Here is a 20436-nt window from a genome sequence, read left to right as displayed (position 1 = left end):
CAGCAGGTCATGGGTACAGCTCGCTTTGCTGGCTGTCAGGGGCTTTAAATGTTTCTGAGCTCTGGACATTCAGAAACTCTTAAAGATAAGAAGCGAAATACTTATAAAAATAAAAGTGCAATTATTCAACCACAGAATAAATACGAACTAAAACAATCGGAGCAAAATATATAAATTGCAAATTTATTGCTCCCGGTGGCCGAGCACTTTAACTCCCCCTCCCATTCCCAGTCTGACCTTTCTGTCATGGGCCTCCTCCAGTGCCATAGTGAGGCCCACCGGAAATTGGAGGAACAGCACCTCATATTTCGCCTGGGCAGCTTGCAGCCCAGTGGTATGAACATCGACTTCTCCAACTTTAGATAGTCCCTCTGTCCCTCTCTTCCCCTCCTCCTTCCCAGATCTCCCTCTATCTTCCTGTCTCCACCTATATCCTTCCTTTGTCCCGCCCCCCTGACATCAGTCTGAAGAAGGGTCTCGACACGAAACGTCACCCATTCCTTCTCTCCTGAGATGCTGCCTGACCTGCTGAGTTACTCCAGCATTTTGTGAATAAATTGCAAATGTTGCTCCACTGTTCGAGAAGGGATTGAGGCAAAAGATGAGAAACTGTAGGCTTGTTAGCCTGACTTAGGTGGTTGGTACGATTTTGGAGTCCATTATTCAGGATGAAGTTTCTGAGTTCTTAGAAGCACAATGTAGTTCTAATGTAGGCGGAAGTCAGCATGTTTTTTTGAAGGGCAAATCTTGCCTGACAAATGTGTTGGAATTCTCTGAGGAAGTAAATAGCAGGATCGACCAAGGAGAGTCGGCGGATGTGGTTCACTTGGATTTTCAGACGGCATTTGGTAAGGTGCCCCACACGAGGCTGCTAAAGAAGACGAGAGCCCATGGTATTAGAGGGAAGATGGTAGCATAGAGAGCAGGTTGGCTGAATGTCAGAAGACAAGTTGTGGTGTTGGGTCCGTTACTCTTCATGTTGTACAGCAATGAGTTGGATATTGGAATCAATGGCTTTGAGGCCAGGTCTGTGGATGATACGACAGAGGACAGGTGGAGGGGCAGGTAGTGTAGAGGACGCAGGGAGGCTGCAGAAGGACTCGGACAGGGTGGGAGAGTGGGCAAAGAAGTGGCAGCTGGAATATAGTGCAGCAAAGTGTGCAGTCACGAACTTTGGTGGTTGGAATAAAGGCGTAGACTATTTTTTAAATGTGGAGTCGATTCAGAAATCGGAGGTGCAAAGGGACTTGGGGTGCTGGTGCAGAATTCCCAAAAGGTTAATCTGCAAGTTGGATCGGAAGTAAGGAAGGCAAATGTAATGTTAGCATTCATTCCGAGAGGGCTAGAAGATAAAAGCAGGGATGTAATGCTGAAACTTTTGGCATAACAGCAACATTTGAACAGTTTTGGGCCCCACACCTGAGGAGGTGTGTACTGGGGTTGGAGAGGGTCCCAGGATTGATTGCGTTAACATATGACGAGCGTTTTATGGCACTGGGCCTCTACTCGCTGGAGTGATGGGGGAGATCTCATTGAAATTTACCGAAAAATGAAAGGCCTGGATAGAGTGGAGGTGGAGAGTCTAAGACCAGAGGGCACAGCCTCAGAATAAAAGGAAGTACCTTTAGGAAGGAGTTGAGGGGATGGAATTTATTTAGCCAGAGGATGGTGAATCTGTGGAATTCATTGCCACAGATAACTGTGGTGGCCAAGCCATTGGGTAATTTTACAGCGGAGATTGGCAGGTTCTTGATTTGCAAGGATGTCAATGGTTCTAGGGAGAAGGCAAGAGAATGGGGTGGAGAGGGAAAGGTAGATCAGCCACAATTGATTGGCTGAGTGGACACGATGGGCCGAATGGCCTGATTCTGGTCCTATGACTTATGAACTGACATGGGCCAAACTGTGGGATAGGCTGTGGGAAAAGGACTTTCTTCCCTTTGCAAAGAGATCAATGGTTAGAGGGCATGATTCATGAGTTATCGATCAGAATATTAAGTGGAGGGGGTGCGGGGGAAATGGAGGGAAGAAAACTCTTATCCGAAGAGTGGTAATGAAGTAGACTGGCTGCCTAAAAGCGAGTCTGCCTCAGTGAGAGAAAACTCCTCAGTGGCTGAGCTGTGACTCAGTTTGATCTCGGCCACAGAGGGTACTAGCTTCCGGACATGTTTCTGATGGGTATGCAGAGTGTAGACGGAGGTGCAGAACGTAGAAACAAGGAACTGAGGATGCTGGTTTACAAACAAAATAGCAGCAAAATGCTAGAGTAACTCAGCGAGTCAGGCAGCATCGGCTGGGAACATAGATAGATAGGTGATGCTTTCATCGGGTGACGTTTCAGTCTGAAGAAGGGTCCCAACGTGAAACTTCACATATCCATGGACAGACAACAAAGTGCAAGAGCAAGGGTTCCAAACCTGGGGTAAATTTACCTGCAGGGGGTAAGTTTGTTGATTCTGGATTTGTACGTATTTTTTTCCAATTATGATTCAATTTTTAAAAAAAATTTAGTTTAGAGGTAGAAATGTTGTTTGACGTGTTCTCATTGACTGACAGTATTTGGTTCCGGTATCTGTCCATCATTAGTTGTTCATAAATAAGCGAAATAGCAATGTTACGTGCTATTATTATTGTTATTTGAAATTAAAATAATAATGGTAAAAACAGTATTTTAAAATGTCCCCTTTGTTATGGTAGAAGTGTAAACTCAAATTACTGAACGAAACAGGGTGGGGGTAAATTTACCTTCGAAAAGTTGCAAAGGGGTAAACGGGACAAAAAAGGTTGGGAACCCCCTGTGCTCGAGTAACTCAGTGGGACAGGCAGCATCTCCAGAGAGAAAGGATCGGTGACGGTCAAGATCGGGACCCTTCTTCCGACTGCCCTTCTCCTGCCCTTATCAATCTGCGGAAGGGTCCTGACCCGAAACGCCACCCATCCTTTTTCTCCAGAGATGCTGCCTGATCCGTTGAGTTCCTCTCCGGCACTTTGTGCATGTGGAGGTGTCTGATGGATGGAGCTGGGAGGAGTCGGCCTACCCCACGACAGAAGGGGGAGGAGTTGTACAGTGTGATGGCCACAGGGAAGAAGGATCTCCTGTGGCGTTCGTGGTGCATCTCGGTGGAACCAGTCTGTTGCTGAAGGTTACTCCTCAGGTTGACCAGTGTGTCATCAACCTTTCACCGTACCTTCATTATGCTCCCTGTTGTTACCCCTTTGCCGAGAGTTACAAACCCTTCCTGCTCGCACCATCATAATCTCACACACCAAAATTAAACCCAGTCTAGCCAACATCTCATGAATATGTACAGGAAGGAACTGGATATATGCAGGGCGGTCACGGTGGCGCAGCGCTAGAGTTGCTGCCTTACAGCGAATGCAGCGCCGGAGACCCGGGTTCGATCCCGACTATGGGTGCTGTCTGCACGGAGCTTGTACCCATGACCTGAGTGGGTTTTCTCCGAGATCTTCGGTTTCCACCCACACTCCAAAGACGTACAAATTTGTAGGTTAATTGGCTTGGTAAATGTAAAAATTGTCCCTAGTGGGTATAGGATAGTGTTAATGTGCGGGGATCGCTGGTCGGCGCGGACCCGGTGGGCCGAAAGGGCCTGTTTCCGCGCCACATCTCTAAACTAAACTAAACTGGAGATACTGGTTTAAACCAAAGATAGACACAAAAAACTGGAATAACTCAGACTGAAGAAAGGTCTCAACCCGAAACGTCACCTATTCCTGTTCTCCAGCGATGCTGCCTGACTCGCTGAGTTACTCCAGCACTTTGTGTCTATCTCATTAATATAACACCCCTGCCTCTTTACTGTCCTCATAAATCTCTGCGTCCTCTTAAAGGTGCTAATCCATCCTCCCTGTAATATGGTGCACGGAACAATACACACGGTTCACACTGCAACCTGGGTGCTTTGTACAGTATCTGCGTGGTATTTCAGATCTTGCGTTCCATGCCCAGCCCAATAAAATCAAGCATCCCATCTCCGCCCTGAACAATTCCTGTACCCGAAGTAAAAACAGCAAACGTGGGAAATACTCAGCAGGTCAGGCCGCATCAGTGTGTGTGGAATCAGAGTTAACATTAAACCTCGAGGTCCCATGTACCCCGAACGTTAAATCTGTTTCTTTTCCCACAGACGCTGCCTGACCCGTAGAGTATTTCCAGTATTTATTTTAGATTTCCAGCATCCGCAGTTTTTAAATTCATTTTCACCTCCTTTCCCTGTCTTGCTAACTCGTTGCGTTACAAGATCCTTCGATTTCTTTTACATTTTCTTAATGTTAGCTTTCATGAAAGCATCTCTATACTAAAACTCTCGTTTGTTTGTTTGTTTGTTTGTTCCTGGAAAGCCAAACCGGTACACGAACACACGACACTTTTAGGCCCACCTTACTCACCGTCGTCCCTTTGGTGCGAATGGAAGAAGTTTCATTGCAATTTTTTTAGATTTAGAGATACAGCGCGGAAACAGGCCCTTCGGCCCACCAGGTCCGCGCCGCCCAGCGATCCCTGCACACTAACACTATCCTACACACACTAGGGACAATTTGTCTTTTACATTTGCCCAGTCAATTAACCTACACACCTGTACGTCTTTGGAGTGTGGGAGGAAACCGAAGATCTCGGAGAAAACCCACGCAGGTCACGGGGAGAACGTACAAACTCTGTACGAACGGCGCCCGTAGTCAGGATCGAACCTGAGTCTCCGGCGCTGCATTCGCTGTAAGGCAGCAACTCTACCGCTGCGCCACCGTGCCGCACTTTACAATAAATTTGTAAAGTCATTCACATTTTAAAGTTTAAATCTATCTCCTAGGGAGGGAGGGGGGAGGGAGGGAGAGTGGTGGGAGGGTGGGGAGGAAGGGGGGAGGATGAGGGGGGTTGAGGCGGATGGAGTGGGAGGAAGGGGGAGGGAGGGAGGGAAGGGGAGGGGGAGGGGGGGAGGTGCTGCACCAATTCAGGATAGGTTCGGGTCACTTGGTCCAGTTCTCTTTAAAACCTTCCCCCCGGGTGCATTGCCTGATGACAAGAAAGGGGGAATGTGAAAGCTCGTAGTCCTTTCCAATGCCTTCAAATCCTGAGGCAAATGTCCAATGTTCTCCTTGTACAAGGTCAATAAAGTTACACAGTCACAGCCCTGGAATCGATGCTGGTCTGGGGTCCAAACACATCGAGTTCAGCGTTGACCGTAACTGCTGGCTGGGAATCTTCAAAGTGCATGATACGTAGAATCAATGTGTAGGAAAGAACTGCAGATGCCGGTTTAAATGGGAGATAGACACAAAAAGCTGGAGTAGCTCAGCGGGTCAGGCAGCATCTCTGGAGGGAAGGGACGGGTGACGTTTTGGGTCGAGAGCCTTCTTCAGACTGATCAGACGTAGAATCTAACCAGCTTCACAAAAGTCATCACCTTGCTCAGGCAAGATGGCGACTGAGCCAGTAACTAACATGCTTGGCACACTGTGGTACTGCCACGACTGTACAATCACTTCCCAATGATACAGCCCTCAGTGCAGTACAAGAGATGGCAGTGTCAGTAAACGTATACCCCTCGAGCCCGTGCAACCCTTTAATGAGGTTGCAGCTAGACCTTTACATCAAAGCATTCCCACTCGATTCCTGCAATTGCTCTGTTTTCATACTCCATTGATCTGCCGATATACTCAATGATTCAACTTCAATCTCTCTCTGGGATACAGAACTCTAAAGGTTTACAACTCCACGCCTTTAGCCCCACTCCTATAAACAGGACAGAGCGGAATGGACATCTTCAGTACAGTTTAGTTTAGACATCCAGCGGGGAAACAGGCCCTTCGGCCCACCGTGTCCGTGTCCACCAGCGATCATCCCATAAGCCAGCACTAGGCTACACAATAGGAACAATTTACAATTTTTACCGAAGCCAATTAACCTAAGGTATCAAAAAATGCTGGAGAAACTCAGCGGGTCAGGCAGCATCTCAGGGGGGAAGGAATGGGTGACGTTTCGGGTCGAGACCCTTCTTCAGTCTCACCCATTCCTTCTCTCCTGAGATGCTGCCTGACCTGCTGAGTTACTCCAGCATTTTGTGAATAAATACCTTCGATTTGTACCAGCATCTGCAGTTATTTTCCTACACAACCTACGGACCTGCACGTCTTTGGAGTGTGGAAGGAAAGCGAAGCACCCGGAGAAAACCTGTGCGGTCATGGGGAGAATGTACAAACTCCGTACAGACAGCACCCGTGGTCGGGATCGAACCTGTGTCTCTGACGCTGTAAGGCGGCACATTTACTGCTACGCCACCGTGCTGACCCATCTTTCTCAGCAAAATGAATGGATATTCATGTGCTCACATAACTAGGCGATGCCAACAACTCTAACCAGAGTATTGACTGCAAGTGCCATTACCTTAGAGTCTGTTTCCAACCAGCCCTCAGCCTGTCCCATGCTGGAATGGGCAGATGGGTGGCGCAGCGGGTAGAGCTGCTGCCTCCCAGTGCCAGAGACCTGGGTTTGATTCAGACTCGCTGCTGTCTGCACGGAGTCTGTACGTTCTCCCTGTGACCGAGTGGGTTTTCTCCAGGTTCCTGTCGCATTCCAAAGACATCCAGGTTAATTGGCTTTTATTAATTGATGCTAATGTACAGAGAGTGGATGTGAAAGTGGGGCAAGGGAACTAGCATGAACCAGGATGATCAATGGTCGTCGTGGACTCGGGGGGCCGAAGGACCTGTTTCCATGCTGTCCCTTTCAATTTAATCAACCAATTCAAAGTCTCCACAGTGTGCAGCCTTCCAAAGCAATTGGCTTCATTTCATGTGTTGAGCGGGTGCTTGGCACAATGTCACCTCTAGATTGACCAGGCACCAGTCAAAATGTGTGGGATGGATGCTGGTTTACACCGAAGATAGACACAAATTGCTGGGGAACTCAGTAGTATCTCTGGAGTGAGGGAATGGGTGACATTTTGCTCCCGACCCGAAACGTCGCCCATTCCTTCTCTCCAGAGGTGCTGCCTGTCCCGCTGAGTTACTCCAGCATCTTAGACAATAGGTGCAGGAGGAGGCCATTCGGCCCTTCGAGCCAGCACCGCCATTCAATGTGATCATGGCTGATCATTCTCAATCAGTACCCCGTTCCTGCCTTCTCCCCATACCCCCTGACTCCGCTATCCTTAAGAGCTCTATCTAGCTCTCTCTTGAATGCATTCAGAGAATTGGCCTCCACTGCCTTCTGAGGCAGAGAATTCCACAGATTCACAACTCTCTGACTGAAAAAGTTTTTCCTCATCTCCGTTCAAAATGGCCTACCCCTTATTCTTAAACTGTGGCCCCTTGTTCTGGACTCCCCCAACATTGGGAACATGTTTCCTGCCTCTAACGTGTCCAACCCCTTAATAATCTTATACGTTTCGATAAGATCCCCTCTCATCCTTCTAAATTCCAGTGTATACAAGCCTAGTCGCTCCAGTCTTTCAACATATGACAGTCCCGCCATTCCGGGAATTAACCTAGTAAACCTACGCTGCACGCCCTCAATAACTTGTGTCTATAAACATCAGTTAAAGGTCCCTGCCGCTGATCGGAGACGGGAGGACGCCTGGGGGAAATAATCACACAGCAAGTCACGAGTCACGAGTCTCACCACAGCCTCTTTGTCCACCACGCCAAACGTGGCCTTCTGCCGCCTCTTGGTGAGGAAGGACGAGTTCTCCTGCACTTTCTCCAGCAGCTGTCTGATCTGCTTGCAGTAATTGGCCACTTTGCACTCCTTGAGAAAGGTCTTCAGCTGCAGGAGAGAGAGACAGTAAAGTCACGAGGAACAAGACCCAAAAGGGCCGCCACCCGAAACCTCGCTTAGCCATGTCCGCCAGAGACGCTGCCTGACCCACGGCGTTACTCCAGGACTTTGTGTATGTGGAGGTGTCTGATGGACAGACCCGATAACATCCCGCCGCACAATAGCACGGTGGCACGGTGGCGCAGCGGTAGAGTTGCTGCTTTACAGCGAATGCAGCGCCGGAGACTCAGGTTCGATCCTGACTACGGGTGCTGCACTGTAAGGAGTTTGTACGTTCTCCCCGTGACCTGCGTGGGTTTTCTCCGAGATCTTCGGTTTCCTCCCACACTCCAAAGACGTACAGGTATGTAGGTTAATTGGCTGGGTAAATGTAAAAATTGTCCCTAGTGGGTGTAGGATAGTGTTAATGTGCGGGGATCGCTGGGCGGCACGGACTTGGAGGGCCGAAAAGGCCTGTTTCCGGCTGTATATATATGATATGATATGATATGAAACTGAGCAATGGGCGTTCAGATATTTTATAGAGTGCAACCCTTACCGCAGATTAATTGAAGGAATTTTATAGCGCGCGGCGGTGGAGTTGCTGCCTTACAACACCAGAGTCCCGGCTTCGCTCCTGACCACAGGTGCTGTCTGCACGGACTTTATAGAGGAGAGGGTGCTGCACCAATGTAGGAGCGATTTGGGCCCAACGGGTCCACTCGGTCTAGTCTTTATTTTAAAAGAGGGGTGGTGGGTATTTGGAACAAGCTGCCAGAGGAAGTGCTTGAGGCAGGGACTATAACAACATGCAAAAGACATTAATAGGAATGATTTTGAGGGATATGGACCTAAAATGGGACTTGCTTTGATCAAAAAGCCATGATAAGTTGTAAGGGTTAATACTGTGGAAGACATTTTGTGCTAACTATGGCAGACATTTTAAGCTGAATATGCTATATACTAAAAACGGGCCCGTGGGAAGTTGGCCTTCACGGTACTGGGCACCTGCAGATAAGAAGTTGTTTCTCAGGGTTTAGAAGTTGTTTCTCAGGGTTTAGAAGTTGTTTCTCAGGGTTTATTGAGGACTGGACATTCCAATGTTCTGAACTAGATCCGATGGTGCCTCCTTATCGCACAACGGTGCCTCTCTAATCATCTTAGCTATGTGACTCCTCTTTACTCCTCTTTGACTCCCTAACACAACTAAAGGAACTATACTATGGGAACTCTACTATGTTATTGTTAAGACTAGCTTATGTCATGTAACTGTGGAAAACTACTGAATGTGCTGCTTTGAGCTGTATACATATTGCCTGTCATCTGGGTATTCTTTGAGACAGAAGCAGGTGCCTGAGTGAATAACAGTACACTCAGGTCTCTGTGTCTTCTCCCACCTTGGTGTAAAAGTAAAAAGTTTTAACTGAGTCTTGTGTTCTTTGAATTATTTCATAGATAAGTCTAGGTGACCATCACAAAGTCACACACAGAACAGACCCAGAAGATGTAATGCTGAGATTTATTCACAAAATGCTGGAGTAACTCAGCAGGTCAGGCAGCATCTCGGGAGAGAAGGAATGGGTGACGTTTCGGGTCGAGACCCTTCTGATGTAATGCTGAGGCTCTATAAGGCGCTGGTCAGGCCGCATTTGGAGCACCGTGAGCAAATTTGGGCCCCATATCTCAGGAAGGATGTGCTGGCTCTGGAGAGGGTCCAGAGGAGGTTTACAAGAATGATCCCGGGAATGAGTGGGATAGCATATGATGAGCGCTTGACAACACTGGGCCAATATTCGGTGGAGTTTAGACTGTCGAGGGGGGACCTCATTGAAACTTACAGAATAATGAAAGGCATAGATAGAGTGGATGTGTAGAGGATGTTTCCACTGGTGGGAGAGTCTAGGACCAGAGGTCACAGCCTCAGAATTAAAGGGCGCTCTTTTAAAAAGGAGGTGAGGGGGAGCTTCTTCAGACAGAGGGTGGTGAATCTGTGGAACTCATTGCCACAGAGGGCTGTGGAGGCCAAGTCAGTGGATATTTTTAAGGCAGAGATAGACATGTTCTTGATTAGAACGGGTGTCAAGGGTTATGGGGAGAAGGCAGGAAAATGGGATTAGGTGGCGGAGATCAGCCATGATTGAATGGTGGAGTAGAGTCGACGGGCCGAGCGGCCTAATTCTACTCCTGTAACTTGTGAACTTGTGAGCCCCGGTCACAGCCAGTGTAACCAGGCCAGCAATGGTCCAGCAGGCTTCTGCTGAACCCCCTGTCAGACTGCCAGCACTGCAATCAAAGAGCCTCTTGATGTGGTAATGATTCACAATCTCCATCAAAAAGGTTAAGTGCTGCACGAAGCACTAATGGTCAGCATTTATGGTGGCACCTAGTGCAGGAAGTGGCAGCAGTCTTTCAAAGTGTGGTGCAACGTGCCATAAACATTATCTGGCAGAGAGAAACAGAGGAATGGCCAGGCGTAGATCCCTGCACCAATTCCACACAATTCTCAAACTAGGAGCGACTTGGCCGACCATCAGGGAACTCACCATGGATCCACACAACACCGGCTCCACCATTGCTGGGGTGTTGGGCCTGCTGCAAGATGCCATGCTTTCGGAAGGACGGGGAGGGCTTTGCAGAGAAGGGTGCGGCACGGTGGCGCAGTTGGTAGACCTCCTGCCTCACAGCGCCAAGGACCCGGGTTCGATCCAGACCTCAGGTGCTGACCGTGTGGAGTTTGCACGTTCTCCCCGTGACAGTGTGGGTTTTCCCCGGGTGCTCCGGTTTCCTCCCACATTCCAAGGGCGTGCGGGTTTGTAGGTTAACTGACCTCTCTGTAAATTGCCCCTGGCGTGTAGGGTGTGAAAGTGGGATAACACAGAACTAGTGAACTGGTGAAGAAGGGTCTCGACCCGAAACGTCACCCATTCCTTCTCTCCCGAGATGCTGCCTGACCTGCTGAGTTACTCCAGCATTTTGTGAATAAATCGATTTGTACCAGCATCTGCAGTTATTTTCTTATACTAGTGAACTGGTGATCGATGGCCAGCATGGACTCAGTGGGCCAAAGTGCTGTATCTCTAAACTACACTAAAACAAAAACTAAACTAATTTACCGAACCGCTGGCAGGAATGAGGGTCTCTAGTTCAATGGAGAAGAAAAGATTCGCAGTGACATTGCCAGGGCTGGGGGGCTTGTGTACTGAGAAGAAGTTGGACATGGCTTCAGGAAGATCGGAGCTGCGAACTGAATATTCACCGGTATACATCATATCGAAGAGACAGACAGGTGGGCAGAAGGGTTGGGGTGGCTCTGTTGGTAAGGAATGAAATTCAGTCCCTTGCGAGGGGTAACATAGAATCAGAAGATGTAGAGTCATTGTGGATAGAACTGAGAGATTGTAACGGTAAAAAGACCTGAATGGGAGTTATCTACAGGCCCCCAAACAATAGTCTGGAGATAGGGTGCAAGTTGCATCAGGAGTTAAAATTAGCATGTAACAAAGGTAATGCTACGGTGGTTATGGGAGATTTCAACATGCAGGTAGACTGGGAAAATCAGGTTGGTACTGGACCCCAAGAAAGGGAGTTTGTAGAGTGCCTCCGAGATAGATTCTTAGAGCAGCCTGTACTGGAGCCTACCAGGGAGAAGGCAATTCTGGATTTAGTGTTGTGTAATGAACCGGATTTGATAAGGGAACTCAAGGTAAAGGAACAATTAGGAGGCAGTGACCATAACATGATAAGTTTTAATCTGCAATTTGAAAGGGAGAATGTAAAATCGGAAGTGTCAGTATTACAGTTGAGCAAAGGGGACTATGGGGGCATGAGGGAGGAGCTGGCCAAAGTTGACTGGAAAGAGACCCTAGCAGGGATGACAGTGGAACAGCAATGGCAGGTGTTTCTGGGAATAATCCAGAAGATGCAGGATCAGTTCATTCTAAAGAGGAAGAAAGATTCTAAGGGGAGTGAGAGGTGACTGTGGCTGACAAGGGAAGTTGAGGACAGTATAAAAATAAAAGAGAAGACGTATAACATAACCCTTCTACAGTTGTACAGGGCCCTGGTGAGACCGCACCTGGAGTACTGTGTGCAGTTTTGGTCTCCAAATTTGAGGAAGGATATTCTTGCTATGGAGGGCGTGCAGCGTAGGTTCACTAGGTTAATTCCCGGAATGGCGGGACTGTCATATGTTGAAAGGCTGGAGCGATTGGGCTTGTATACACTGGAATTTAGAAGGATGAGGGGGGATCTTATTTAAACATATAAGATAATTAGGGGATTGGACACATTAGAGGCAGGAAACATGTTCCCAATGTTGGGGGAAGTCCAGAACAAGGGGCCACAGTTTAAGAATAAGGGGTAGGCCATTTAGAACGGAGATGAGGAAGAACTTTTTCAGTCAGAGAGTGGTGAAGGTGTGGAATTCTCTGCTTCAGAAGGCAGTGGAGGCCAGTTCGTTGGATGCTTTCAAGAGAGAGCTGGATAGAGCTCTTAAGGATAGCGGAGTGAGGGGGTATGGGGAGAAGGCAGGAACGGGGTACTGATTGAGAGTGATCAGCCATGATCGCATTGCATGGCGGTGCTGGCTCGAAGGGCTGAATGGCCTCCTCCTGCACCTATTGTCTATTGTCTATAACACAGTTAGACAGGTACATGGATAGGACAGGTTTGGAGAGATATGGGCCAAACGCAGGCAGGTGGGACTGGTGTAGACGGGACATATATGCCGGTGTGGGCAAGTTGGGCAGAAGGGACTGTTTTAGACAATAGACAATAGGTGCAGGAGGAGGCCATTCGGCCCTTCGAGCCAGCACCGCCATTCAATGTGATCATGGCTGATCACTCTCAATCAGTACCCCGTTCCTGCCTTCTCCCCATACCCCCTATCCGTGCCCTACACAGATGTTGTACAACCCACTGAGTTACTCCAGCACTTTGTGTTAGAGAGTCACAGAGTGATAGTGTAGAAACAGGCCCTTCGGCCCAACGTGCCCACGCCGGCTGACATGTCCCAGCTACACTAGTCCCACCTGCACGCATTTTGTCCATATCCCTCCAAACCTGTCCAATCCATGTACCTGTCAGAACTGTTTCTTAAATGTTGGGATAGTCCCTGCCTCAACTACCTCCTCTGGCAGCTTGCTCAATACATCTACCTCCGTTTGTGTGAAAGAGTTACCCCTCAGATTCCTTTTAAATCTTTCCCCTTTCACCTTAAACCTATGTCCGCTGGTTCTCGCTTCCCCCACTCTGGGCAAAAGACTGTGCCCATCGATCTGTGCGATCATATCCCGATCTTCCAATCTACATTATTACTGCACTTACACTTTTTTCTTTATCTGCACTTTCTGGAGGCTGTGACAATAGACAATAGGTGTAGGAGTAGGCCATTCGGCCCTTCGAGCCAGCACCGCCATTCAATGTAATCATGGCTGATCATTCTCAATCAGTACCCCGTTCCTGCCTTCTCCCCATACCCCCTGACTCTGCTATCCTTAAGAGCTCTATCTAGCTCTCTCTTGAATGCATTCAGAGAATCGGCCGCCACTGCCTTCTGAGGCAGAGAATTCCACAGATTCACAACTCTCTGACTGAAAAAGTTTTTCCTCATCTCAGTTCTAAATGGCCTACCCCTTATTCTTAAACTTGAGTTTTCACACTGTATCACGCTATGGAGGAATATGGATCACGTGCAGGCAGAGGAGATTGGTTTATCGTGGCATGATGTTTGCCACAGACATTGTGGCCGAAGGGCCTGTTCTTGTGCTGTACTGTTCCATGATCGAGGTGCAGAAAGCCTACAGCAGCAGTCTCCCTGCCCGACATTACACCCGGCTCCCAAAGAATAGTGCAGGCGGTGTGCCTCTGGCCAGGGTTTGCAGGGACCTGCTTCAGTTAGACTCTTTGCACTTCCCATACCTTCTCTTGCAATTAACAACTGCAACGGGTGCTTCCAAGATTCATGTCAGCTACACTGCGCTCTTGAATTTAACACCTAATTAGCCACCAATTTTCTGCGCATCATTTTACTGGCGCCATAGGCGTGTCTGCGCACTGCGATTAAAATCTCTGTCCGTGATTAAATATATTCAAGGAGCTCCCTTGCTGGTGATTTAAAATCAGGCAAGCCGGCTCCCAGCTCCCCTCCTGACGTAGCTAACTCCACTTGCATCCCACGCCTTGTGTTCTGGGAGCGTTCCGGTTCCACCCCCTCGCTCTCTCCCACACGATGGTGGGTGGCATTTCACTGCACATCTTTTATGTGTATGTGACAAATAAACTGGACTTGACTTGACTACCGCTGAACCTTCCAGTTCAGTTGAGTTTAGTTTATTGTCACGTGTGCTGAGGTACAGTGAAAAGCTCTTGTTGCGTGCTCCCCAGTCAGCAAAAGGCAATATGTGATTACAATCGAGCTGTCCACAGCGTATGGACACGCAATAAGGGAATTACGTTTAACTCAAGGTAAAGCCAGCAAAGTCCGAGGTTCGCCAGTGAGGTAGATAGTTGTTATAGACAATAGACAATAGGTGCAGGAGGAGGCCATTCGGCCCTTTGAGCCAGCACCGCCATTCAATGTGATCATGGCTGATCATTCTCAATCAGTACCCCGTTCCTGCCTTCTCCCCATACCCCCTGACTCCGCTATCCTTAAGAGCTCTATCCAGCTCTCTCTTGAATGCATTCAGAGAATTGGCCTCCACTGCCTTCTGAGGCAGAGAATTCCACAGTTTCACAACTCTCTGACTGAATTTTTTTTTCCTCATCTCAGTTCTAAATGGCCTACTCCTTATTCTTAAACTGTGGCCCCTTGTTCTGGACTCCCCCAACATTGGGAACATGTTTCCTGCCCAACATTGGGAACATGTTTCCTGCCCAACATTGGGAACATGTTTCCTGCCCAACATTGGGAACATGTTCCGGACTGCTCTCTGGTTGAGGGAGGATGGTTCAGTTGCCTGATAACAGCTCCACCCAGTGCTCTTGTTCATTTTAAATGGGACCAGCTGCTGCTGGCCCAAGACTGATCCTGATTCAAAGGCAGGTGGGACTTTGCAAGAACACATATCAGCACAGCACAGGCAAAGACTGTAGACGTTAGAGGTCTTCGACCCTCTGAGTCCACGCCGACCAGCGATCACCTTGTACCCTCGCACTCTCCTACGCACCGAGGACAATTAGCAATTTTACCAGAGCCAATTAACCTACAAACCTACAGCTCTGGAATGTGGGAGGAAACCCGAGCACCTGGAGAAAACCCACATGGTCACAGGGGGAACGTACAAACTCCGTACAGTTTGAGTACGAACACTGTTTAATTGTTTTATGTCGTAGAAATAGTCGGTGATACCAGATAATGTGCGTCGCGCAGTTTTCCATGAGCACACTCATACTATATAGCCACACGCACACACACTATATACCCCCCAAACACACACATACACACTATACCACGCCCACCATACACGACACACTTGCCCTGCAACCCATTCACACGTGTATTCCAAACCATGCCCCTTAATCCCCCTTCCCCACTAAACACCACATTTTCATGAACGTCTCCGTACCTGAATGGTAACAGGTAGCACCAGCTCCGGGAAGCCAATCGTGTGTGCCTGAGTGTGCAGGTACTCCAGGGTCAGGTCATACAACTGCTCGATCAAACCATCCTGCAACGTAACATTTGAAAGCATTAGCCATAATATTCCAGCACGTAAAACATGAGCTTTGAGATTAACCGTGGGCGGGCACGGTGGCGCAGCGGTAGAGTTGCTGCCTAACAGCGCTGGAGACCCGGGTTCCATCCCGACTATGGGTGCTGTTGTCTGTACGGAGTTTGTATGTTCTCCATGTGACCACGTGGGTTTTCTCCGAGATCTTCGGTTTCCACCTACACTCCAAAGACGTACAGGTATGCAAGTTAATTGGCTTGGTATAAATGTAAATTATCCCTGGTAGGATAGTATTGATGTGCGGGGATTGCTGGTCGGTGCAGACTCAGTGGGCCGAAGGGCCTGTTTCCACGCTGTATCTCTAAACGAAACTAATCCCCTGACCAAATGACCATGCCTGAAGAAGGCCCCCCAACCAAAGGTATTCTCTGTTCATTCCCTGTACAGATGCTGCCTGACTGCTGAATTCCTCCAGTACTTTGTGTTTTGTTCAAGGTCCCAGCTACTGCAGTTCCTTGAGTCAACAGATTATTTTGTGCCTTAGTAATTGCAGTGTGTGAAGCTTATTTTACAACTTCTTTTATAAAGACATTGGCACTTTGGGAAGCTCAGTGTAAGGAGAGAGTACACAGTTGATGGCAAGACCCTTAATAGCACTGATGTGCAAAGGGATCTTAGAGTCCAAGTTCATAGCTCACTGAAGGTGGCAACGCAAGTAGATAGGGCACAGTGACACAGCGGTAGAGTTGCTGCCTTACAGCGCAAGAGACCCGGGTTCAATCCTAACTGAGGGGGTTGTCTGTATGGAATTTTTACGTTCTCCTCGTGACCTGCGTGGGTTTTCTCCGAGATCTTCGGTTTCCTCCCACACTCCAAAGACGTACAGGTTTGTAGGTTAATTGTCCTCTGTAAATTGTTCCCAGTGCGTGGGATTGAACTGGTGTACAGGGTGATCGCTGTCGGTTCGGACTCGGTGGGCCGAAGGACCTGCTTCCGCGCTGTATCTCTACACTAAACTAAAGCAGACAGTCGTGGTAGAATAAAGCGTTTATTCACAACATTCAGCAGCTGCAACTGCTGCAAATCACAAGAGCATGAGTCAAATATCACAGAAAGCACGCCGTCGTTCAGCACATCCACGGGGATAAAAAAAGATTCAATTTTTCCATTTCATGCTTAGCAAGGGGTTTATTTAGAGAGTGGCACCAATTGATTTGGTTGCACATGTCAAAGGTTTTAGACAAACAAGAAAATAAATTGAATGGGAGAAATCTGTAACAAAAGTCTTATTCAACGACTGTAAATGAGATAAATCACACACCAACACATTGAAGTGCTAATCCAGAGAGAGTGTGCTGACTCCTGCTGTCTGAGACTGACTGACACTGTGGTGTAAAGCAGGCGTTAGTGATGCACTTAGGTCTAGGGGATCTTAAGTAAAGTTTAGTTTTTTAGTTTAGTTCAGAGATACAGCGCGGAAACGGGCCCTTCAGCCCACCAAGAGCCCGCGCCGACCAGCGATCCCCGCACACTAACACTGTCCTGCGTACACCAGGGACACATTACAACTATGCCAAGCCAATTAACCGCCGAGCCTCTAGGTCTTTGGAGTGTGGGAGGAAACCAGAGATCCCGTGGTGAAAACTCACACGGGTCACAGGGAGAACGTACGAACTCCGTACAAACAAGCACCAGTGGTCAGGATCAAACCCGGGTCTCTGGCGCTGTAAGGCAGCAAATCTACCGCTGCGCCACCGTGCCGCACAAAGCCACTGGTTCAAATTAGTTTATGGTGCAAGCTTCAACCGTCGAGCTGGCATTTGTTAACAGAGCGATATTTATATTTAACAGGAGCAACCCTGGATGTTACTATATCGTCAGAGTGTGAGAAAATGAACTCTTAGAATTCAAGAAATATGGATATGAGGAACCGCAGATACGGTATTGAAATAATAGTGTAGGAAAAAAACTGCAGATGCTAGTTTAAATCAAGGGCAGACACAAAATGTTGGAGTAATTCAGCGGGTCAGGCAGTGTCGCAGGAGAGAAGGAATGGGTGACGTTTCGGGTCGAGACCCTTCTTCAGACGGAGATAATAGTGATCGGTGTATCTTCAACACAAAGGAACTTCTTCACTTCATTCCAGAAACAAGGAACTGCAGATAGTTCCCCCAAAAAAGACACAAAGTGCTGGAGTAACTCAGCGAGCCAGGCAGTATCCCTGGAGAACGTGGATAGGTGACGCTTGGAGTCCCTACAATCAGACTGAAGCAGGGTCCTGATCTGAAATGTCACCTATCCATGTTCTCCCAAGATGATGCCTGACCCGTTGAGTTACTCCAGCACTCCGTGTCTTTTCCTGGAATGCAGGTGTTATTAGAGGTTCACTTTCTCACACTTTGGCAGTTCACCATCAATCATGTCAATGCGATAGTGTCTGTGGTGATGGGGAGAGGCCTAGACCCAGCACTCTGTGTGTTTTACCCATTACATGGTCATTGTGGTCCTTCAACGATGACCAGTCCTTCTACTTACTCTGTAAGCCTTTTCCTGGAGATTAGCAGTGGACAGCTTCAGGACCACAGCAAAGTTGATTGGTCGAACACTCATCCGCCCTGGTTTCTTATTAAAATCGGTCTGTTGTAAAATCTGGAGAGAAAAACACAATCATAATTAGGCCGAGCGAGACTCAGAAATGGCACTTCCACCATTTTACAAAATATTCATCATCATCATCATCATCATATATATACAGCCGGAAACAGGCCTTTTCGGCCCTCCAAGTCCGTGCCGCCCAGTGATCCCCGTACATTAACACTATCCTACACCCACTAGGGACAATTTTTTACATTTACCCAGCCAATTAACCTACATACCTGTACGTCTTTGGAGTGTGGGAGGAAACCGAAGATCTCGGAGAAAACCCACGCAGGTCACGGGGAGAATGTACAAACTCCTTACAGTGCAGCACCCGTAGTCAGGATCGAACCTGAGTCTCCGGCGCTGCATTCGCTGTAAAGCAGCAACTCTACCGCTGCGCTACCGTGCCGCCCTATTCCTGCAGCGCGCTTTGGAAGTTAAACACGATGAACTAATTTCCTCCAGAGATGCTGCCTGACCCACTGAGTTGCTCCAGCGTTTTGCATCTATCAAACGTGATTAGTTTAGTTTAGGGACACAGCACAGAAACAGGCCCTTCGGCCCACCGAGTCCGCACCGGCCAGCGATCCCCGCATACTAACGCTACCCTACACGCACACCACCGAGGACAATTTTACATTCATACCAAGCCAATTAACCTACAAACCCTGTACGTCTTTGGAGCGTGGGAGGTAACCGAAGATCTCGGAGAAAACTCATGCAGTTGACGAGCAGAACGTACAAACTCCGTACTGACGGCACCCGTAGTCACGATCGAACCCGGGTTTCAGGCTGTAAGGCAGTAGTTCTACCTCTGCGCCACCGTGCCGCAAAAAGCAAACCCTCTTGCTCAGTCAGTGAGAGAAGATCTTCATTGTTTGGTAGCAGATATCACTGGTGAAGTTTCTAAGAGCAGTGTCTTGGGCCCGGCCATCTCCAGCCGCCTCATCAATAATCTCTTGTACATCACAAGGCCAGAGGTGAACATATTTGCTATTGGTTGTTTAGAGTTTCAGGGAATAAAAGCCCTACCACAAGACACATTCAAGAGCCTTCTCAGTGACAACATTTCTTCTCATCAAAGTCCTAAATAAGCTCCACCAAAAAAATATCAAGGACCATTTTCACCCCTCTTCTCCCTTCTCCTGTCGGGCAGGAGATACAAAAGCTTGAAAGAACGATTCACCCGCTTCAGGAACAGCTTCTTCCCCACAGTTATCAGACCACCGAGGGGTCCTCGGGTGCTGTCTGTGTGGAGTTTGTACCTTCTCCCCGTGACCGCGTGGGTTTCCTCCGGGCGCCCCGGTTTCCTCCCACATTCCAACGAAGTGCGGGATTGTCGGTTCATTGGCTTCTGTAAATTGCCCCTCGTGTGTAGGACGTGAAAGTGTGATAACACGGAACCAGCATAGAGCTGATCGAAGGTTGCCGTGGCAACTCAGCAGGCCAAAAGGCCTATTTCCAGGCTGTATCTCTCAACTAAACTAAATATAAATCAGCGGCTGATAAATGTCCTGACAATGACTATTCTGAAAAACCTGCTTTCACGCAGAGAAGCGTTGATCTGGAACTCAGTGCCGGCAGGGAAATTGAAACAGATCGAGCATTTCCAAAGGAAATTAGATGAGCAATGGGGGGAAACTCTTGTGATTCAGGAATGGCCCTCACTGCACGAAGCCAACATGGACTTGATGGGCCATACATCGTCCACCTGTGCCATCATGACTCCTATGATACAGCCTGTGGTGACAAAGTAAGAATTTAGTGGTGAGATGGGGTTGTGGTTTTGGGTCCTTTACTAGAAGGTATAAAGTCCTAGATAGACACAAAATGCTGGAGTAACACAGCGGGACATACAGCATCTCCAGAGAGAAGGAATGGGCAACGTATCGGGTCGAGACCCTTCTTCAGACTCGCCTGGGGAAAGGGAAACGAGAGGTATAGACGGTGATGTAGAGAGATATAGAACAAATGAATTAAAGATATGCCAAAAAAGTAACGATGATAAAAGAAACAAGCCACTGTTAGCTGTGTGCTAGGTGAGAACGAGAAGTTGGAAGGACGGGTGGGGGAGGGATGGAGAGAGAGGGAATGCATGGGTTACTTGAAGTTCACAAAATCAATATTCAAACCACTGGGTATGAATATTGAATTTTGATTTCTCGAAATTCTCCTCCGATCGCCTCAATTAGCCTGACTCTGACAATGGAGGAGGCCTGGGACAGAGAGGTCAGTGTAGGAATGGGAAGGGGAATTCAAGGGTTTGGCAATAAAGTCCTAGCCTGCCCAACCTCTACTGATAATGGTGGGCCTCAGGGATGTGTGCTGCGGCCATTGCAGTTTATCATT

The 20436-nt window shown here is 48.3% G+C and overlaps 1 protein-coding gene across 1 annotated transcript in view; it reads right to left on the bottom strand.

The window, feature by feature from the left end:
* LOC144607901 (nucleolar complex protein 2 homolog) overlaps positions 1 to 19807 on the bottom strand; it is a 65456-nt gene extending 45649 nt beyond the window's left edge. Inside the window, exons 1-4 of the mRNA XM_078425029.1 lie at positions 19790 to 19807; positions 17983 to 18096; positions 15343 to 15444; positions 7640 to 7783 (exon numbers count right to left, since the gene is read on the bottom strand). Coding sequence (XP_078281155.1) covers positions 7640 to 7783; positions 15343 to 15444; positions 17983 to 18096; positions 19790 to 19807 — 378 coding nt within the window. The remainder of the gene's footprint in view (positions 1 to 7639; positions 7784 to 15342; positions 15445 to 17982; positions 18097 to 19789) is intronic.
* Between the last annotated feature and the right edge of the window lie 629 nt (positions 19808 to 20436).

The sequence above is a fragment of the Rhinoraja longicauda genome, chromosome 30 (genome assembly GCF_053455715.1).
Source record: "Rhinoraja longicauda isolate Sanriku21f chromosome 30, sRhiLon1.1, whole genome shotgun sequence".
Classification (NCBI taxonomy): domain Eukaryota; kingdom Metazoa; phylum Chordata; class Chondrichthyes; order Rajiformes; family Arhynchobatidae; genus Rhinoraja; species Rhinoraja longicauda.
The sequence above is the reverse complement of the archived record's forward strand: the minus strand, read 5'-3'. Positions and strand labels throughout refer to the sequence as shown.